Below are 21,055 nucleotides of genomic sequence, written 5' to 3' on the forward strand. Positions count from 1 at the left end.
GTCTGCTGTGTGCTGTAGACTATATAGGACGTGTGTACAGTCTGCTGTGTGTTGTAGTCTATATAGGACGTGTGTACAGTCTGCTGTGTGCTGTAGTCTATATAGGACGTGTGTACAGTCTGCTGTGTGCTGTAGTCTATATAGGACGTGTGTACAGTCTGCTGTGTGCTGTAGTCTATATAGGACGTGTGTACAGTCTGCTGTGTGCTGTAGTCTATATAGGACGTGTGTACAATCTGCTGTGTGCTATAGTCTATATAGGACGTGTGTACAATCTGCTGTGTGCTGTAGTCTATATAGGACGTGTGTACAGTCTGCTGTGTGCTGTAGTCTATATAGGACGTGTGTACAGTCTGCTGTGTGCTGTAGTCTATATAGGACGTGTGTACAGTCTGCTGTGTGCTGTAGTCTATATAGGACGTGTGTACAATCTGCTGTGTGCTGTAGTCTATATAGGACGTGTGTACAGTCTGCTGTGTGCTGTAGTCTATATAGGACGTGTGTACAGTCTGCTGTGTGCTGTAGTCTATATAGGACGTGTATACAGTCTGCTGTGTGTTGTAGTCTATATAGGACGTGTGTACAATCTGCTGTGTGCTGTAGTCTATATAGGACGTGTGTACAGTCTGCTGTGTGTTGTAATCTCTATAGGACGTGTGTGTACTGTCTCCTGGGGGTTTTAGTGTATGTTACCTAAACCCTCTGTCTTTTCATTTTCTGTCCTGTAGAAATGGTATTTACCCTCTCACAGCTTTTGGAATACCTCGACCTCAGCAACCACAGCAGGAGGAGGTTAAATCTCCGGTAGTCCCCCCGTCTGTGAAGACACCCACCCCTGAACCGGCAGAAGTGGAAACACGGAAGGTGAGTTCAGGGCGATGGCCACTGACAAGTTTATGGTGATATTTATAATTAACCACAGAAACCTGTACACTGTCAGCTCCATGGAGATGGGAGAGGACAATATACTTGACACTGTGTTTGTCCTACAGGTGGTTCAGATGCAGTGCAATATCGAGTCTGTCGATGAAGGAGCCAAACATCATGTAAGGAACCTTCTGTAAAATAAGTCCTCCAATTATATATTTGTTATCTCCAGATCATCTTCTATCTCTACCTACCCCACACCCCACATCCACCTCTCCCCCAAGCTCCTCTCCTTTCCTAACCCAACACCCCACATCCACCTCTCTCCCAGGCTCCTCTCCTTTCGAACCCTGACACCCCACATCCACCTCTCCCCCAGGCTCCTCTCCTTTCCTAACCCAACACCCCACATCCACCTCTCCCCCAAGCTCCTCTCCTTTCCTAACCCAACACCCCACATCCACCTCTCTCCCAGGCTCCTCTCCTTTCCTAACCCAACACCCCACATCCATCTCTCCCCCAGGCTCCTCTCCTTTCCTAACCCAACACCCCACATCCACCTCTCCCCCAAGCTCCTCTCCTTTCCTAACCCAACACCCCACATCCACCTCTCTCCCAGGCTCCTCTCCTTTCCTAACCCAACACCCCACATCCACCTCTCCCCCAAGCTCCTCTCCTTTCCTAACCCAACACCCCACATCCACCTCTCTCCCAGGCTCCTCTCCTTTCGAACCCTGACACCCCACATCCACCTCTCCCCCAGGCTCCTCTCCTTTCCTAACCCAACACCCCACATCCACCTCTCTCCCAGGCTCCTCTCCTTTCCAACCCCGACATCCCACATCCACCTCTCCCCCAAGCTCCTCTCCTTTTCTAACCCAACACCCCACATCTACCTCTCCCCCAAGCTCCTCTCCTTTTCTAACCCAACACCCCACAACCCACATCCACCTCTCCCCCAAGCTCCTCTCCTTTTCTAACCCAACACCCCACATCTACCTCTCCCCCAAGCTCCTCTCCTTTTCTAACCCAACACCCCACATCTACCTCTCTCCCAGGCTCCTCTCCTTTTCTAACCCAACACCCAACACCCCACATCCACCTCTCTCCCAGGCTCCTCTCCTTTCCTACCCCGACACCCCACATCCACCGGTCTCCCAGGCTTCTCTGGTTTCCTAACCCAACACCCCACATCCACCTCTCTCCCAGGCTCCTCTCCTTTCCTAACCCAACACCCCACATCCATCTCCCTTCTGGGCGCCCCAGTTTCTCAAACTCAGAACTCACATCCTCCTTGGCTCTACCTACCCCAAGGATTGCCTCCCTCCTGGGTTTCTCTCCCTGCCCCAACATTTCACATCCACCTCTCCCAGTATTTTCACTCTCTGTAAACCAGCTACGAACCTCTGCCTCCTTTTCGTGCTCCTACATCTCTCTTCCCTGTTTGCCTCTTTCCCGTACTCCTCGTTCTCCATGCACCCACATAAGCTTCTTTCCTGGGCTTCTTGCTCTCCTTATCTTGAAAAAAAGGAGAGGTGATAATCATGGGAGACTTTAATCTACCTTATGTGAACTGGGGGGGAGTCTTCTGCTAGTTCCACTAGAAGTAGGGACATTCTGGAGTCCTTGCAGGGAGCATCCCTCAAGCAAATGGTGAGAATCAACTCATAAAGACGCAATATTAGACTTCTTTCTTACAAATAGTGACAGAATATCTGATGTAAATGTGGGTGAGAGCCTAGGATCCAGTGACCATCAAGCAGTATGGTTTAGTATAATGACAGAGACCGACTCATACCACACAAATACAAAGGTGTTAGATTTTAGGAAGGCTGACTTTGTAGAGATGGGAAAATGTGTAAGTGACTCTTTGGAAGAGTGGAGGAACTTGAAAGGAGAGGTGGGAACAATTAAAAAGTGCAATACTAAAATCAACAGATCTTATGTATCAAAAGGGTTGGTGTGACAGGAAGGACCTCCTATGCCACCCTGTTCATGTGTTTCTGGAGACTCACTGGGCTTGCCTTGCCACCATCCCCTTTCTGTCCCAATTTGCACCCCTCTAACTGCAGTAGGAGGAGCCTGTTGTCACCACTAGGCTCCTTCACTGGCACCTAGATCCGTGTCCTAGGTAACTCTGGCTGCTAGTGTACCCCCTGCTGGTACATCTGGGCTGGTGCACCTGACCTCTTCCTATAGATCAGGGTTGCTGTGGATGGTTCCCCCTGGCCTATCACACTGCCCAGAGCTGCAGGTAGCGGGCAGAGCGGTGGTACTGGAAAGCTGGGTCCAAACCTCAGTACAGCTGGATAACGGATAAGGTGGTTCTAATCTGTAGATCACAGGAATTACAGCAGGTAAGTAGTCGTCAGAGCAGGATCTTGAAGCAGTGATGTTTTATTAGCTCAAGTGTCCTAATAAGGACAGATACACTAGTTTGTGGTACTAGTGATTTCCAGAAAGGTAGAGATGGAATAATACATAATATGGTCAAACAGTGCGCTTTTTACACAGATGCCCTGGCAGGAGGTAATCCAGCCTCCTGCCCCTCTAACCAATCCAGGTGCTTCATGCAGCCTGCACATAACTCAGCCTGGAGGGGTTTAACACCTCTTACATTGAATGTTTACCATCCAAGGTGTAATATTCTCTAATCTTGCATTTAATGCAATTTAACTTACAAAATTCACAGCAATCTGTGATATTGTAAATTACTTATATCCTGAGTCTACATTGTTCAGACAGGTTCTAAGATACAGGAAGAAAACATACACAGGACCGAAAGGTAACGGCCTCCTGCTGTGTTGGTCAATTCACAGGAAGATTTAATTCGCATGATTAGTCTGCCTTCAGTAGTTACCAAGCAAAGACAGTTCTCTATTGTATCAGAAATCAGCACATTCCTAATACAATCCTATAACACAGTATCAAAAATCAATACATTTGCAATGATGTACAGAGGTGCACCTCACTCCTAATTAAAATAAATATCTACAATAAGTTATTTATAAGTGATCCAGCCACAGTTAGGACAAGCACAAAGAAAAGGAAGTCAGTGTGGTTTGCAAAAGAAGTAGCGAGTATTGTGAAAGCAAAAAGATGGCCTGTAGGAAATATAAGCAGACTCAGAATAATGAGGACAATGAGGTGGATCTTGTTATACAGAAGGAGACTAAGAAGGTGATCAGATCTGCACAAGCTGAAGAGAATATGGCCCAGACAGTGGCTAAAGGGGGCAAAGCTTCTTTTTTTTTTTTAGGTCTATAAGTGAAATAAGAAAAACAAAAGGAGGAATAAGACTAAAGACAGAGAGTGAGGGTCTTGTTGAGGGAGACAAGGTAATAACAGATCATAGTAATAATTATTTTTGCTCTGTGTTCACTACAGATTGAGCCAGGAAGGGGTCACAGATAAGTTACAAGTATACTGATAAACATGAGGTAGATACAAGTACATTACAGAGGAGAAGGTCCTAACAGAGCTCTGATAAATCAATGGGGCGACATGGGATACATCCAAGGATACTAAAAGAGCTTAAAGGGAGCTGGTAACATCATTAACATTATTCAATCAGTCACTAACTACAGGAGTAATCCCAGAGGACTGGAGAAGAGTGAACGTAGTCCTACTGCACAAAGTGGAAGCAAGGAAGAGACAACTACAGACCAGTGAGTCTTACATCAGTAGTAGGGAAATTGGTGGAAACCCTCTTAAAGGAAAGAGTTGTAGAATATCTCAAATCCAGTAACTTACAGGATCCCAAGCAGCAGGGATCTACTGGGGGGAGATCGTGTCAAGGAAATCTTATTGAGGTTTTTGACTGAGTGACCAATGTAATAGATCAAGAAGGGGCTGTAGATGTAGATTATCTATAATTTTAGTCAGGCTTTTGACACTGTCCCACATCGTAGACTGTTAAATAAACCTGAAAGCTTGGGATTGGATTCTAAGATGGTGGAATGGATACGATCTTGGTTGTAGGATAGAAAATAGAGAGTTATAGTAAATGAAGTACATTCACAGGAGGGAAAGGTCACCAGTGGAGTACCCCAAGGATCTGTACTTGGACCAGTGCTTTATTGGAGGGATTGCAGGATGGTATTGAAGGGATAGTATGTGTCACTACAGATGGTATTGAAGGGATAGTATGTGTTACTACAGATGGTATTGAAGGGATAGTATGTCTTACTGCAGATGGTATTGAAGGGATAGTATGTGTTACTACAGATGGTATTGAAGGGATAATATGTGTTACTACAGATGGTATTGAAGGGATAGTATGTGTTACTACAGATGGTATTGAAGGGATAGTATGTGTTACTACAGATGGTATTGAAGGGATAGTATGTGTTACTGCAGATGGTATTGAAGGGATAGTATGTGTTACTACAGATGGTATTGAAGGGATAGTATGTGTTACTACAGATGGTATTGAAGGGATAGTATGTCTTACTGCAGATGGTATTGAAGGGATAGTATGTGTTACTACAGATGGTATTGAAGGGATAGTATGTGTTACTACAGATGGTATTGAAGGGATAGTATGTGTTACTACAGATGGTATTGAAGGGATAGTATGTGTTACTACAGATGGTATTGAAGGGATAGTATGTGTTACTACAGATGGTATTGAAGGGATAGTATGTGTTACTACAGATGGTATTGAAGGGATAGTATGTGTTACTACAGATGGTATTGAAGGGATAGTATGTGTTACTGCAGATGGTATTGAAGGGATAGTATGTGTTACTACAGATGGTATTGAAGGGATAGTATGTGTTACTGCAGATGGTATTGAAGGGATAGTATGTGTTACTACAGATGGTATTGAAGGGATAGTATGTGTTACTGCAGATGGTATTGAAGGGATAGTATGTGTTACTACAGATGGTATTGAAGGGATAGTATGTGTTACTAAAGATGGTATTGAAGGGATAGTATGTGTTACTACAGATGGTATTGAAGGGATAGTATGTGTTACTGCAGATGGTATTGAAGGGATAGTATGTGTTACTACAGATGGTATTGAAGGGATAGTATGTGTTACTGCAGATGGTATTGAAGGGATAGTATGTGTTACTACAGATGGTATTGAAGGGATAGTATGTGTTACTACAGATTGTATTGAAGGGATAGTATGTGTTACTACAGATGGTATTGAAGGGACAGTATGTGTTACTACAGATGGTATTGAAGGGATAGTATGTGTTACTACAGATGGTATTGAAGGGATAGTATGTGTTACTACAGATGGTATTGAAGGGATAGTATGTCTTACTACAGATGGTATTGAAGGGATAGTATGTCTTACTACAGATGGTATTGAAGCGATAGTATGTGTTACTGCAGATGGTATTGAAGGGATAGTATGTGTTACTACAGATGGTATTGAAGGGATAGTATGTCTTACTGCAGATGGTATTGAAGGGATAGTATGTGTTACTACAGATGGTATTGAAGGGATAGTATGTGTTACTACAGATGGTATTGAAGGGATAGTATGTGTTACTGCAGATGGTATTGAAGGGATAGTATGTGTTACTGCAGATGGTATTGAAGGGATAGTATGTGTTACTGCAGATGGTATTGAAGGGATAGTATGTGTTACTACAGATGGTATTGAAGGGATAGTATGTGTTACTACAGATGGTATTGAAGGGATAGTATGTCTTACTACAGATGGTATTGAAGGGATAGTATGTCTTACTACAGATGGTATTGAAGGGATAGTATGTCTTACTACAGATGGTATTGAAGGGATAGTATGTGTTACTGCAGATGGTATTGAAGGGATAGTATGTGTTACTGCAGATGGTATTGAAGGGATAGTATGTGTTACTACAGATGGTATTGAAGGGATAGTATGTGTTACTACAGATGGTATTGAAGGGATAGTATGTCTTACTGCAGATGGTATTGAAGGGATAGTATGTGTTACTACAGATGGTATTGAAGGGATAGTATGTGTTACTACAGATGGTATTGAAGGGATAGTATGTGTTACTACAGATGGTATTGAAGGGATAGTATGTGTTACTACAGATGGTATTGAAGGGATAGTATGTGTTACTACAGATGGTATTGAAGGGATAGTATGTGTTACTACAGATGGTATTGAAGGGATAGTATGTGTTACTACAGATGGTATTGAAGGGATAGTATGTGTTACTACAGATGGTATTGAAGGGATAGTATGTGTTACTACAGATGGTATTGAAGGGATAGTATGTCTTACTACAGATGGTATTGAAGGGATAGTATGTGTTACTACAGATGGTATTGAAGGGATAGTATGTGTTACTACAGATGGTATTGAAGGGATAGTATGTGTTACTACAGATGGTATTGAAGGGATAGTATGTCTTACTACAGATGGTATTGAAGGGATAGTATGTCTTACTACAGATGGTATTGAAGGGATAGTATGTGTTACTGCAGATGGTATTGAAGGGATAGTATGTGTTACTGCAGATGGTATTGAAGGGATAGTATGTGTTACTGCAGATGGTATTGAAGGGATAGTATGTGTTACTGCAGATGGTATTGAAGGGATAGTATGTGTTACTGCAGATGGTATTGAAGGGATAGTATGTGTTACTACAGATGGTATTGAAGGGATAGTATGTGTTACTACAGATGGTATTGAAGGGATAGTATGTGTTACTACAGATGGTATTGAAGGGATAGTATGTGTTACTACAGATGGTATTGAAGGGATAGTATGTGTTACTACAGATGGTATTGAAGGGATAGTATGTCTTACTACAGATGGTATTGAAGGGATAGTATGTCTTACTACAGATGGTATTGAAGGGATATTATGTGTTACTGCAGATGGTATTGAAGGGATAGTATGTGTTACTGCAGATGGTATTGAAGGGATAGTATGTGTTACTGCAGATGGTATTGAAGGGATAGTATGTGTTACTACAGATGGTATTGAAGGGATAGTATGTGTTACTACAGATGGTATTGAAGGGATAGTATGTGTTACTACAGATGGTATTGAAGGGATAGTATGTGTTACTACAGATGGTATTGAAGGGATAGTATGTGTTACTACAGATGGTATTGAAGGGATAGTATGTGTTACTACAGATGGTATTGAAGGGATAGTATGTGTTACTACAGATGGTATTGAAGGGATAGTATGTGTTACTACAGATGGTATTGAAGGGATAGTATGTGTTACTACAGATGGTATTGAAGGGATAGTATGTGTTACTACAGATGGTATTGAAGGGATAGTATGTGTTACTGCAGATGGTATTGAAGGGATAGTATGTGTTACTGCAGATGGTATTGAAGGGATAGTATGTGTTACTACAGATGGTATTGAAGGGATAGTATGTGTTACTACAGATGGTATTGAAGGGATAGTATGTGTTACTACAGATGGTATTGAAGGGATAGTATGTCTTACTGCAGATGGTATTGAAGGGATAGTATGTGTTACTACAGATGGTATTGAAGGGATAGTATGTGTTACTACAGATGGTATTGAAGGGATAGTATGTGTTACTGCAGATGGTATTGAAGGGATAGTATGTGTTACTACAGATGGTATTGAAGGGATAGTATGTGTTACTACAGATGGCATTGAAGGGATAGTATGTGTTACTACAGATGGCATTGAAGGGATAGTATGTGTTACTACAGATGGTATTGAAGGGATAGTATGTGTTACTGCAGATGGTATTGAAGGGATAGTATGTGTTACTACAGATGGTATTGAAGGGATAGTATGTGTTACTACAGATGGTATTGAAGGGATAGTATGTGTTACTACAGATGGTATTGAAGGGATAGTATGTGTTACTACAGATGGTATTGAAGGGATAGTATGTGTTACTACAGATGGTATTGAAGGGATAATATGTGTTACTGCAGATGGTATTGAAGGGATAGTATGTGTTACTACAGATGGTATTGAAGGGATAGTATGTGTTACTACAGATGGTATTGAAGGGATAGTATGTGTTACTACAGATGGTATTGAAGGGATAGTATGTGTTACTACAGATGGTATTGAAGGGATAGTATGTCTTACTGCAGATGGTATTGAAGGGATAGTATGTGTTACTACAGATGGTATTGAAGGGATAGTATGTCTTACTACAGATGGTATTGAAGGGATAGTATGTGTTACTGCAGATGGTATTGAAGGGATAGTATGTGTTACTACAGATGGTATTGAAGGGATAGTATGTGTTACTACAGATGGTATTGAAGGGATAGTATGTGTTACTACAGATGGTATTGAAGGGATAGTATGTGTTACTACAGATGGTATTGAAGGGATAGTATGTCTTACTGCAGATGGTATTGAAGGGATAGTATGTGTTACTACAGATGGTATTGAAGGGATAGTATGTCTTACTACAGATGGTATTGAAGGGATAGTATGTGTTACTACAGATGGTATTGAAGGGATAGTATGTGTTACTACAGATGGTATTGAAGGGATAGTATGTGTTACTACAGATGGTATTGAAGGGATAGTATGTGTTACTACAGATGGTATTGAAGGGATAGTATGTGTTACTACAGATGGTATTGAAGGGATAGTATGTGTTACTACAGATGGTATTGAAGGGATAGTATGTGTTACTACAGATGGTATTGAAGGGATAGTATGTGTTACTACAGATGGTATTGAAGGGATAGTATGTGTTACTACAGATGGTATTGAAGGGATAGTATGTGTTACTACAGATGGTATTGAAGGGATAGTATGTGTTACTGCAGATGACAGGGCAGACACACCAGGAGGGGTAAAACAAATGATTGATGATCTAGGTCAGTGATGGCTAACCTGTGACACTCCAGGTGTTGTGAAACTACAAGTCCCAGCATGCTCTGCCAGCTATCAACTAGTTATCTACTGGCAAAGCATGCTGGGGCTCGTAGTTTCACAACACCTGGAGTGTCACAGGTTAGCCATCACTGATCTAGGTAGACTACAGGAATGAGAGTGGCAGCTACAGCTTAATGACAGAAAAATGCAAAATCATGCACTTGGCTAAATATAGTAATAATGGCACTATAATGGGAACTACTGAGGAGGAAAGGGATCTAGGAGTCACTATTTCAGGTGACTTACAGGCAGGTAAGTAATGTAACAAAGCAATGAGGAAGGTAAGTCAGATGCTTGGTTGTATAGGGAGAGGAATCAGTAGCAGAAAGAAGTAATAATACCACTGTATAGGTCATTGGTACGGCCTCATCTAGAACACTGTGTTCAGTTATGGAGGCCATATATAAATACATTATAGTCTGTGCAAAGAATGGTGCATGGCCTACAGTGCACAACTTACCTGGAAAGACTAAAAGATCTTAATATATATAGTTTGGAGCAGAGAAGGGAACAGGGGGGACATGATAGAAACTTTCATATATATCCAGGGTTATAACAAGGTGCAGGAGGGAAACATTCTACAAAGGAAGAGAAGTATTAGAACACGAGGACATGTACTGACACTGGAGGGAAGAGAAGTATTAGAACACGAGGACATGTACTGACACTGGAGGGAAGAGAAGTATTAGAACACGAGGACATGTACTGACACTGGGGGGAAGAGAAGTATTAGAACACGAGGACATGTACTGACACTGGGGGGAAGAGAAGTATTAGAACACGAGGACATGTACTGACACTGGGGGGAAGAGAAGTATTAGAACACGAGGACATGTACTGACACTGGGGGGAAGAGAAGCATTAGAACACGAGGACATGTACTGACACTGGGGGGAAGAGAAGTATTAGAACACGAGGACATGTACTGACACTTGGGGGAAGAGAAGTATTAGAACACGAGGACATGTACTGACACTTGGGGGAAGAGAAGTATTAGAACACAAGGACATGTACTGACACTGGGGGGAAGAGAAGTATTAGAACACGAGGACATGTACTGACACTGGGGGGGAAGAGAAGTATTAGAACACGAGGACATGTACTGACACTGGGGGGAAGAGAAGTATTAGAACACGAGGACATGTACTGACACTTGGGGGAAGAGAAGTATTAGAACACGAGGACATGTACTGACACTTGGGGGAAGAGAAGTATTAGAACACAAGGACATGTACTGACACTGGGGGGAAGAGAAGTATTAGAACACGAGGACATGTACTGACACTGGGGGGGAAGAGAAGTATTAGAACACGAGGACATGTACTGACACTGGGGGAAGAGAAGTATTAGAACACAAGGACATGTACTGACACTGGGGGGAAGAGAAGTATTAGAACACGAGGACATGTACTGACACTGGGGGGGAAGAGAAGTATTAGAACACGAGGACATGTACTGACACTGGGGGGAAGAGAAGTATTAGAACACGAGGACATGTACTGACACTGGGGGGAAGAGAAGTATTAGAACACGAGGACATGTACTGACACTGGGGGGAAGAGAAGCATTAGAACACAAGGACATGTACTGACACTGGGGGGAAGAGAAGTATTAGAACACGAGGACATGTACTGACACTGGGGGGAAGAGAAGTATTAGAACACGAGGACATGTACTGACACTGGGGGGGAAGAGAAGTATTAGAACACGAGGACATGTACTGACACTGGGGGGAAGAGAAGTATTAGAACACGAGGACATGCACTGACACTGGGGGGAAGAGAAGTATTAGAACATGAGGACATGCACTGACACTGGGGGGAAGAGAAGTATTAGAACACGAGGACATGTACTGACACTGGGGGGAAGAGAAGTATTAGAACACGAGGACATGTACTGACACTGGGGGGAAGAGAAGTATTAGAACACGAGGACATGTACTGACACTGGGGGGAAGAGAAGTATTAGAACACGAGGACATGTACTGACACTTGAGGGAAGAGAAGTATTAGAACACGAGGACATGCACTGACACTGGGGGGAAGAGAAGTATTAGAACACGAGGACATGTACTGACACTGGGGGGAAGAGAAGTATTAGAACACGAGGACATGCACTGACACTGGGGGGAAGAGAAGTATTAGAACACGAGGACATGTACTGACACTGGGGGGAAGAGAAGTATTAGAACACGAGGACATGCACTGACACTGGGGGGAAGAGAAGTATTAGAACACGAGGACATGCACTGACACTGGGGGGGAAGAGAAGTATTAGAACACGAGGACATGCACTGACACTGGGGGGAAGAGAAGTATTAGAACACGAGGACATGTACTTACACTGGGGGGAAGAGAAGTATTAGAACACGAGGACATGTACTGACACTGGGGGGGGTAGGGGAGAGAAGTATTAGAACCGAGGACATGTACTGACACTGGGGGGGGTACGGGAGAGAAGTATTAGAACCGAGGACATGTACTGACACTGGGGGGGGAAGAGAAGTATTAGAACCGAGGACATGTACTGACACTGGGGGGGGTAGGGGAGAGAAGTATTAGAACCGAGGACATGTACTGACACTGGGGGGGAAGAGAAGTATTAGAACACAAGGACATGTACTGACACTGGGGGGGAAGAGAAGTATTAGAACACAAGGACATGTACTGACACTGGGGGGGAAGAGAAGTATTAGAACACAAGGACATGCACTGACACTGGGGGGAAGAGAAGTATTAGAACATGAGGACATGTACTGACACTGGGGGGAAGAGAAGTATTAGAACATGAGGACATGCACTGACACTGGGGGGAAGAGAAGTATTAGAACACGAGGACATGTACTGACACTGGGGGGAAGAGAAGTATTAGAACACGAGGACATGTACTGACACTGGGGGGAAGAGAAGTATTAGAACACGAGGACATGTACTGACACTGGGGGGAAGAGAAGTAATAGAACACGAGGACATGTACTGACACTGGGGGGGAAGAGAAGTATTAGAACACAAGGACATGTACTGAAACTGGGGGGGAAGAGAAGTATTAGAACACGAGGACATGTACTGACACTGGGGGGGAAGAGAAGTATTAGAACACGAGGACATGCACTGACACTGGGGGGGAAGAGAAGTATTAGAACACGAGGACATGTACTGAAACTGGGGGGAAGAGAAGTATTAGAACACGAGGACATGTACTGACACTGGGGGGAAGAGAAGTATTAGAACACGAGGACATGTACTGACACTGGGGGGAAGAGAAGTATTAGAACACGAGGACATGTACTGACACTGGGGGGAAGAGAAGTATTAGAACACGAGGACATGTACTGACACTGGGGGGAAGAGAAGTATTAGAACACGAGGACATGTACTGACACTGGGGGGAAGAGAAGTATTAGAACACGAGGACATGCACTGACACTGGGGGGAAGAGAAGTATTAGAACACGAGGACATGTACTGACACTGGGGGGAAGAGAAGTATTAGAACACGAGGACATGCACTGACACTGGGGGGAAGAGAAGTATTAGAACACGAGGACATGCACTGACACTGGGGGGAAGTAGGATCAGAGGAAAGTACTTCACAGAAAGGGTAGTGGATAAGTGGATTAGCCTCCATCAGAGGTGGTAGAGGCTAATACAGTAGAGCATTGTAAACATGCTTGGGATAGACATAAGGATATCGTTACAAATAACTAAGAATTAAATATGGTTTGAGGTCACCATAGGTTAAACAATGGGCAGACTAGATGGGCCAAGCGGTTCTTATCTGCCGTCATATTCTATGTTTCTATTACCCTTGTGGGTTTTTCCCATCTCCCTATCCCCAGTTCCCCACATCCTGCCTTCCTCCCCAGCCTGCTCTTCTCGGGGTCCTTGCTGTACCCACCCTATCCATCGCCTGCCCCCGCACGCAGGCTGTCACTATAATTACATATATATATATATATATATGACTGTGATGCTCTTTGTCCTCAGCTGACCTTATTACTGAAACTAGAAGACAAGCTGAACAGACACTTAAGCTGTGACTTATTACCCAGTGAGTAACGGACAGGGACCCCATAGTGCTCTGGGGGTGAATGATCCTTGTTGTGACTGTGTCTGTTGTTTTCTTGTGTAGATGAGAATATTCAGGAGCTGGCAGCCGAGCTGGTACAACTGGGCTTTGTCAGTGAGGTGAGGATGGTGGATCTACGTGAGGACCAGGATAGAGGAGGGACACGTCCCCATCTTATAGCTCTGTCTTTGTTTCCATGTTTCAGGTGGACCAGAGCAGACTCTCCTGTCTACTGGAAGAAGCTTTTAGTAAATTCTTCTTTGCTCGAAATGGAAGCATGACGGCCGTCACTGTCTCATCATAGCAGGCCGGCCTCTGCAGCTGTCCTGACTGCATATAGGAGCATCCTTCATATACCCCTGCCCTGCATACTGTTTACACAATGACAGCATTAAACAGATGTTACACTTACACAATAGTGCCCTCTTGTGGACAGGGGGGTGGGTGTCATGATCATGGATTACTTTCCTGTGAGTGCGTTGTGTAGAGGGGAAGGGATATCCGCACACTACAGAATGTCTGATATTTGTCTTTGGGTAATGGGACACTCCTATATCTCTGTACCAGGATGGAGGCATTGCACAGTATAGAAGGAGGAGCAAATGGCCTGCCCAGCGTATCATACATTTCATCCAGTTACTGTATAGCGCCTCCTAGTGCTCAAGCCTTAGCTTCTCTGTGTATTGTTTACAGCCGTCACTTTGTAGACTCTCGTATCAGACCCAGCTTCCACATCCTCTGTGAGCGTCGTGTAGAAGGGATAACCAAGACCTGGTGTTGTGGAGTGGGACATAGTGGGTGATATGCAAGTCCTCAGCAGTCTGTTGCTGGATGGGGCCTTATTTAGGAGGAGAACATACAATGTGGCAGTCTCATGGACATTTGGTGGAGGAGGAGGTCTTGGTATGACGTGGTCATGCTTCTGGTATCAGGATAGACACTGCTGGCTCATGGGACATATGACTGATGGATCATTACTGTCATGTGATCTGTAATAACCCTTTCTGAGCTGGATCATAGTTTAGCCATGCTGTGATGGTAAAGAAATGCTCCTTATACAATGCTCTTAGCTTTGCACACTATGAAAATAACCTGTATTACTTTGTGATGTCATTTTTATTTGTAACTAATACTTTTCCTTTTTTCTGTAAATAAACTTGAAGTTTGTGTATTTATTCGCTGTTTCTGTCACTTTATTGACTCATTTGAGATGTCTCCAGAATCACAGTCACAAATATCTGCTGAGAAATGTCCCTACACATCTGATTTGTGTATATATTCTACAGTGTCGCAGTGGGATTGTCAATGGGACTGTTGAATAAGAGTTGTAAACGTATAGAAAAGTCAGACAGCCGAGTTGTCAAGGAATTGGGAAATTGGACCTGGGGGCGATAAATGACAGCAGCACAAAGGTGGAGAGGAGAAAATAGACGGTGTGGACTTGAAGAGAAGGAGGAGGAGAGTTCCGGTGGTGCCCCTGTAGGAGAGCTACAGGGGATGCAGTATCAGAGAAGGTAGCCAGGTCTCGGTAATGGCAAGGAGGTTGAGGGGTTTTGAAATAATTAGATCCTAGTGAGTTTTTTACAAACATACCTTATAATGCACAGAAAGAGGTAGGAGGGATAGGGAGTACAAGGTGGATGGAGGAGAGAGTGGGGGATTGTACTGTGTCCAGGTTGGGATGAGGTGTCACCAGTAGTCATAAGAGAGAGAACATGCAAGGATGATTTGTGTTTGCTGAGTGTGGTGGGTGAAGTGTAGCTCGGACGGAATGAAGTAGAAAGGTAAATAATGACGAGAGGGGTAGAAACAGGATGCCGGAGAAGAAAGCGTTTGGAGAGTAGTGTGGTGAAAGAGAAGGTGCATGATGGAGGGATGAGGATGACTGGAATATCTAGGGTCGGTAACGAGACACTGGAGAGGAACAATTGGTCCATGTAGTGAAGGAGGTTGGAGGGTCTTTGTAGGCTAACTGGCTGGGATAGTGGAGTGTTCAGCCTACACAGCTAGGATTCATGACCTGGGACACAGCAATCATAACTGAGCTCCGTGGGACCAGTAGCGGAGCAGAGTAGTTAGTCTAGTAGACCGTTGGTTTCCAAAAATTGTAAGTAGTTTATTTGTGAAAATAAAAAATTTGGGAGGTAGGGCATAGAGATGAGCTAAGGTTGGTTAAGGTGATTTGATGGGATGAAGTTACGTATGTAAATGATCTTTTACCACCCCTAGTTGTGTGTTTACTTGTGTATTTTATCAGGTATAATGCACCTTACATACCCTATGGATGAAGTCTGGACTACCATCACAATGCACCGTTGTCATGATACCGTTACAGCATTATGATGAGTGGATCTGGGTGACTATATCAATGACATTTCCTGAGACCTTGCAGGATCTTTTTATCATCATCTGATGTGCGAGGGACTTTCTTCACTTGCCGCTAACTTGGCCGATGTAAACCAACCAGCAGCTGACAGATTAAGATCTTCTCTCTCCCCTCGATATATATACGAGCAGCCACACACATGGGGAAATTATCGACTACTAATTGGAAAACATGGTATAAATGAGTGGAAATATAAATACATTTTCATCCTGTATAAAAATAATTAAATCTGCTCCCAAAAATTTGTTTTCTACTTTCATATATTTGTGACTAAATTGTGCATTGATCATTTCATAGGTTTTCTTAATTAAATACTAGATATTTTCATGAAGACAATCAGACTGGAGTTCTGTGTTTGTATTGATGACCTCATAGACATTCCATTCCGCATAATGAGATGAAGTCTTCAGCCTCCACCAGCACAATGTGATCTCATCTCCAGTATGATGGACCAAAGCTCAAAGTGATCTCATCTCCAGTATGATGGACCAAGGGTCATCTGTCCACCTCTTTCTGGAGACCTCCAGAATGTCTCATCTTCTCCACAAAGTGATCTCATCTCCAGTATGATGGACCAAGGGTCATCTGTCCACCTCTTTCTGGAGACCTCCTGAGCATCTCATCTTCTTCAGCTACTTCTAGTGACTTTTCCGGAAGCCATACTCAGTCTCCCACTGCTGCCAGGATGACTTCTTGTTGGGTTCTTCCAGTCCGATCTTTCTGGTCCTGCTGCTGGTACGAAGTCCAGGTAAATGACTGACAGATACTTCATGGTAAGTTTCAATGTCACTTTTTCATGGAAACCCTATTTAACACCCTATTTACAAACCTAAATCGCTGCAGTCAGAATGATCAGACTGAGCAGCTACATTTCACAGTAAATTTACCTCCAGAATATGTCAATATAATGTTACGTAAGTCATAATTGTGGCTTGGAATAGATCAGTAATGGTTTATACGCTGAAGATGGTTCCCAGCATTTGTGAACTTAGCTTTAAACATTTTAGAATAAGATTTAAAGACAAATGTATATCTAATATAAAAATCGGCCAATTACTTTTATTGGCAGATACACAGAAGATTTGTTTATAATATAGGAAATAAGCACTGACTCCAACATGTCACCACCAAATTCCTGAGAGTCTAACTTTATATTTGGAAAGTAAACAGGAATTGTGCATCGGACGAGACCGACACATTGTTTTGTGTATGTATAGACACATATGTATACACACAAACACACACTATATATAATAATATACACCGATCAGCCACAACATTATATCCCCCTGCATAATATTATGTAGGTCCATCCTTGGGCCACCAATACAGCTCTGACCCGTGGGGGCATGGACTCCACAAGACCTCTGAAGGTGTCCTGTGGTATCTGGCACCAAGATGTTAGCAGCAGATCCTTTAAGCCCTGTAAGTTGTGAGGTGGGGTCTCTATGGCTCGGACTTGTTTTTCCAGCACATCCCACAGATGCTCGGTCAGATTGAGATCTTAAGAATTTGGAGCCAAGTCACCTTGATCTCTTTGTCCTGTTCATCAAACCATTACGGGAACAATTGTTGCAGTGTGGAGGGCGCATTATCCTGCTGAAAGAGGCCACTGCCATCAGGGAATACCGCTGCCATGATGGGGTGCACTTGGTCTGCAGCAATGTTTAGGTAGGTGGTACGTGTCATAGTAACATCCACATGAATGGCAGGACCCAAATTTTCCCAGCAGATTATTGCCCAGAACATCACACAGCCTCCGCCGGCTGCCTTCTTCCCATAGTGCATCCTGGTGCCATCTCTTCCCCAGGTAAATGACGCACACTCACCCGGCCGTCCTCATGATGTAAAAGAAAACCTGTTCAGGTGCTTACGTGCCCATTGCAGGCACTTTCAATGGTGGCAGGGGTCAGCACGGGCACTCTAACCGATCTGCAGCTACGCAGCCCCATACGCAGCAAGCTGCGATGCTCTGTGTGGTCTGACACCTCTATCACAGCCAGCAATAACTTTCTCAGCAATCTGTGCTACAGTAGCTCTTCTGTGGGATTGGAGCAGACGTGCTTCAATCCCCACACGCATCAATGAGCCTTGGGCGCCCATAACTTTGTCACCGGTTCTCCTTCCTTGGACCACTGTTGGTAGGTACTAACCACTGCACAAGACCGGCCGGTTTAGAGATGCTCTGACCCAGTCCTCTAGTCATCACAATTTGATCCTTTTCAAAGTCACTCAGATAATTAAGCTTTTTCCTGCTTCCAACACATCAACTACAAGAACTGACTGTTCACTTGCTGCCTAATATATCCCACCCCTGACAGGTGCCATTGTACCCAGCTAATAAATGTTATTCACTTGTCAGTGGTTTTAATGTTGTGGCTGATCAGTGTGTGTGTGTATATGTGTATATATATATATATATATATATGTATATATGCATATATATATTTTTTCTCTCTCGTACCACTGGGGGACACTGCCAGACATTGGGGTATAGTAGTGGGTTTGGGAGTTTAGGCACTAAAACTTTATGGTTTTTACTCCCCTCCTCTCCAGTAGATACCTCAGGCTCCTGCCTATACCTAGTTTAGTGATAGATTTTCACGTTTTTATTTTATTTTTTCTCAGAGGTGCTTCGCGGGGATCGATCCTAAGTCCCAGAGAGGGTGAATGGTCCTGGGCTTCCTTCATCCTGATCCCCGCGCAAGGTAAGAAGTGGCTGATGCCCGGGTCTTTCTTGCACCTGTCTTGCCGGCAGTTCCTCCCCTAGAAACGAGCTATTAGCTGTTGGTTGCGCCATTAGGGCTTTAGGTGCCCACGGAGGTAGTTCCTCTTCAGCGGGCCACGGAGATAGGTCGCGCGGGGGAGATCTAGGATCCATCTCTCCCCGCCGATGGACTAGCCGGCAAGCCCCCTCCTCCATACCCCCACCTCCCCTGACAACGAGCAGCTGGGGTCCGTTAGCGCTCCCTCTATTATAGAGAGCGGCGCTGCATGAGGAGGGCAGACATCACACACGCTCCTGGGCACTGTAACAAAGTGTGTTGTGGAGAGGTTACCGACAGCCATATTATAGATGAGCTGTTTGGTAACTTAGAGGAGCAGACATTTTTTTGATGAAGGCGGAGCTGGAGGAGGACCTTCGTTTCCTGCACTTCTCAGGATCCTGCACAGCGGAGTCACCATCTTTAGCTCACACCGAGTAGCTGCGTGTCGCTTCTCTCCTCTCATTTACCTCTTCTGTGACTGGTATCGTTAAATTCTGTTTGTGTACAAAAACATTTTAAACATTCATAGTAGATTGTTCTGCCTAGCAGGAGAGGTTAAAGTTACTTTGCGGCTGATTTGTACCCCGGTATATAGATCTGGCTACAAATTGTGTATTGCTGTATTCTGACATTTACTGTTTAGACAATAATCATTTATCTGTCTAGTTATAATCAGTTTATACTGTATTTAACCAGTGATGTCTAACAAAGAGTCCTCTGACGGGATCCTCTGGAGGGTCTGCAATGTATTTTACTTGTGCCATGTGTAAAGTAAAACTTTCAAAAGGACAGCATGACAAAGGTGCCCTTTGCGCTGCTTGTGAGGCCGGATCTCAGGAGCGTCCCGCCCCAGCTCAGACACCGGCTAGCCATGGAAGAGCCTCCTTGGATTAGGTCCTTTGCTGCAACCATGGAGAAGTTTACTACGGTGATGTTACAGGCTGCAGAGATACGTCAGAATGTTGTTGCAGACTCTCAGGTATCTCTCTCTGCAGGGCAGCGCTCCACACATGTAGAAGCTGGGGGGGGGGGGGGGGGTGACCAAATGGATAGTGCAGGCACATCCTCACAGAGTTCTATGACTCAGAGTGATGATCGCGTCTCACTGGATGTAAACCAGGGTCGTAGCCCAGGCTCAGATATCCCGTCAGATGAGGATGGGGATTTAGACTTGGATACTCAGGAGGAAGACTCACTGAGTATTATGACCACTTCGGTGGGTAATATTGAAAGTCTGGTGTTAGGTATTAGGCATACCTTAGGTTTCGCTGACCCTACACCCTCGGCTCCCTCAGGTTTCTCCATTTTTAAAAGGACTAAATCTCAGGTTATGTCTTTACCACCGTCATCCGAGATGGTGCAGATTGTAACGGACACTTGGTTAAATCCAGTAAAACAGTTCGTTATTATTATTATTATTAATTTTTATTTATAAGGCACCACTAGGTATCAGTAGCGCCGTACAGGGACATACAGAAACAGGATACAGGGTGAGACAGCACGGTACAGTTAACAAAAAGCACAGTAACTCAGAAGCTCAATGTACAGCTAGATGAAAGGTGAGAGCCCCCAGCGGTGAAGCTAGAGGGGCAGAAGGGCAGGAGGACCTCACGGAGGAGACAAGGAGCTGGAGAGCAGAGTTAAGGTGGTGGAGAACAGGAGGAGAGGAGGCCCTGCTCGAAGGAGCGTACAATCTAAGGGGAGGGTAGGACAGACAGAGACACAAGGGTAGGAGGAGGAAAGGGGGAGAACGCAGAGGGGGAGAGGAGAATGACGAGAAGGGAGGCAGGAGGAGGGCAGGGTAGGGAGGGCGGTAGGTGGGAGGGTGGTAGGTTATGCCGGGTAGATTTAAGAGTTTTTATCTCTTTCAGCAGAGGATTCTATTAAATGGGAGGCATCTCCTAAGGTGGATAGACCGATCATCAGGTTGTCCTCTTCGTGGACGACGTGAGGCTGAGTCAAAGAGGTCCTTGGAAATCCTGCCTTTCGATTGAGTTACTATGTTTGGGCCGGAGCTTGAGAAAGTGATTGAGGTAGCCACAGGGGGAAAGAGTAATGTTCTTCCCATGGGTTCTCGTAAACCTCGTCAAGCTCGTTTTTCGCTCCTTTC

General features: G+C 44.2%; 1 protein-coding gene across 1 annotated transcript; it reads left to right on the plus strand.

The window, feature by feature from the left end:
- Positions 1 to 651: 651 nt before the first annotated feature.
- On the plus strand, positions 652 to 14,966 carry LOC142112143 (nuclear receptor-binding protein-like; the record flags this gene model as incomplete). The annotated part of the gene is made up of 5 exons (XM_075193972.1): positions 652 to 864; positions 993 to 1,046; positions 13,710 to 13,773; positions 13,855 to 13,910; positions 13,997 to 14,966. Coding segments are annotated over 5 exons (486 nt in total), but the record flags the coding sequence as incomplete, so codon positions are not given.
- Positions 14,967 to 21,055: the final 6,089 nt, after the last annotated feature.

Source organism: Mixophyes fleayi, unplaced genomic scaffold, assembly GCF_038048845.1.
Source record: "Mixophyes fleayi isolate aMixFle1 unplaced genomic scaffold, aMixFle1.hap1 Scaffold_103, whole genome shotgun sequence".
Lineage (NCBI taxonomy): Eukaryota > Metazoa > Chordata > Amphibia > Anura > Limnodynastidae > Mixophyes > Mixophyes fleayi.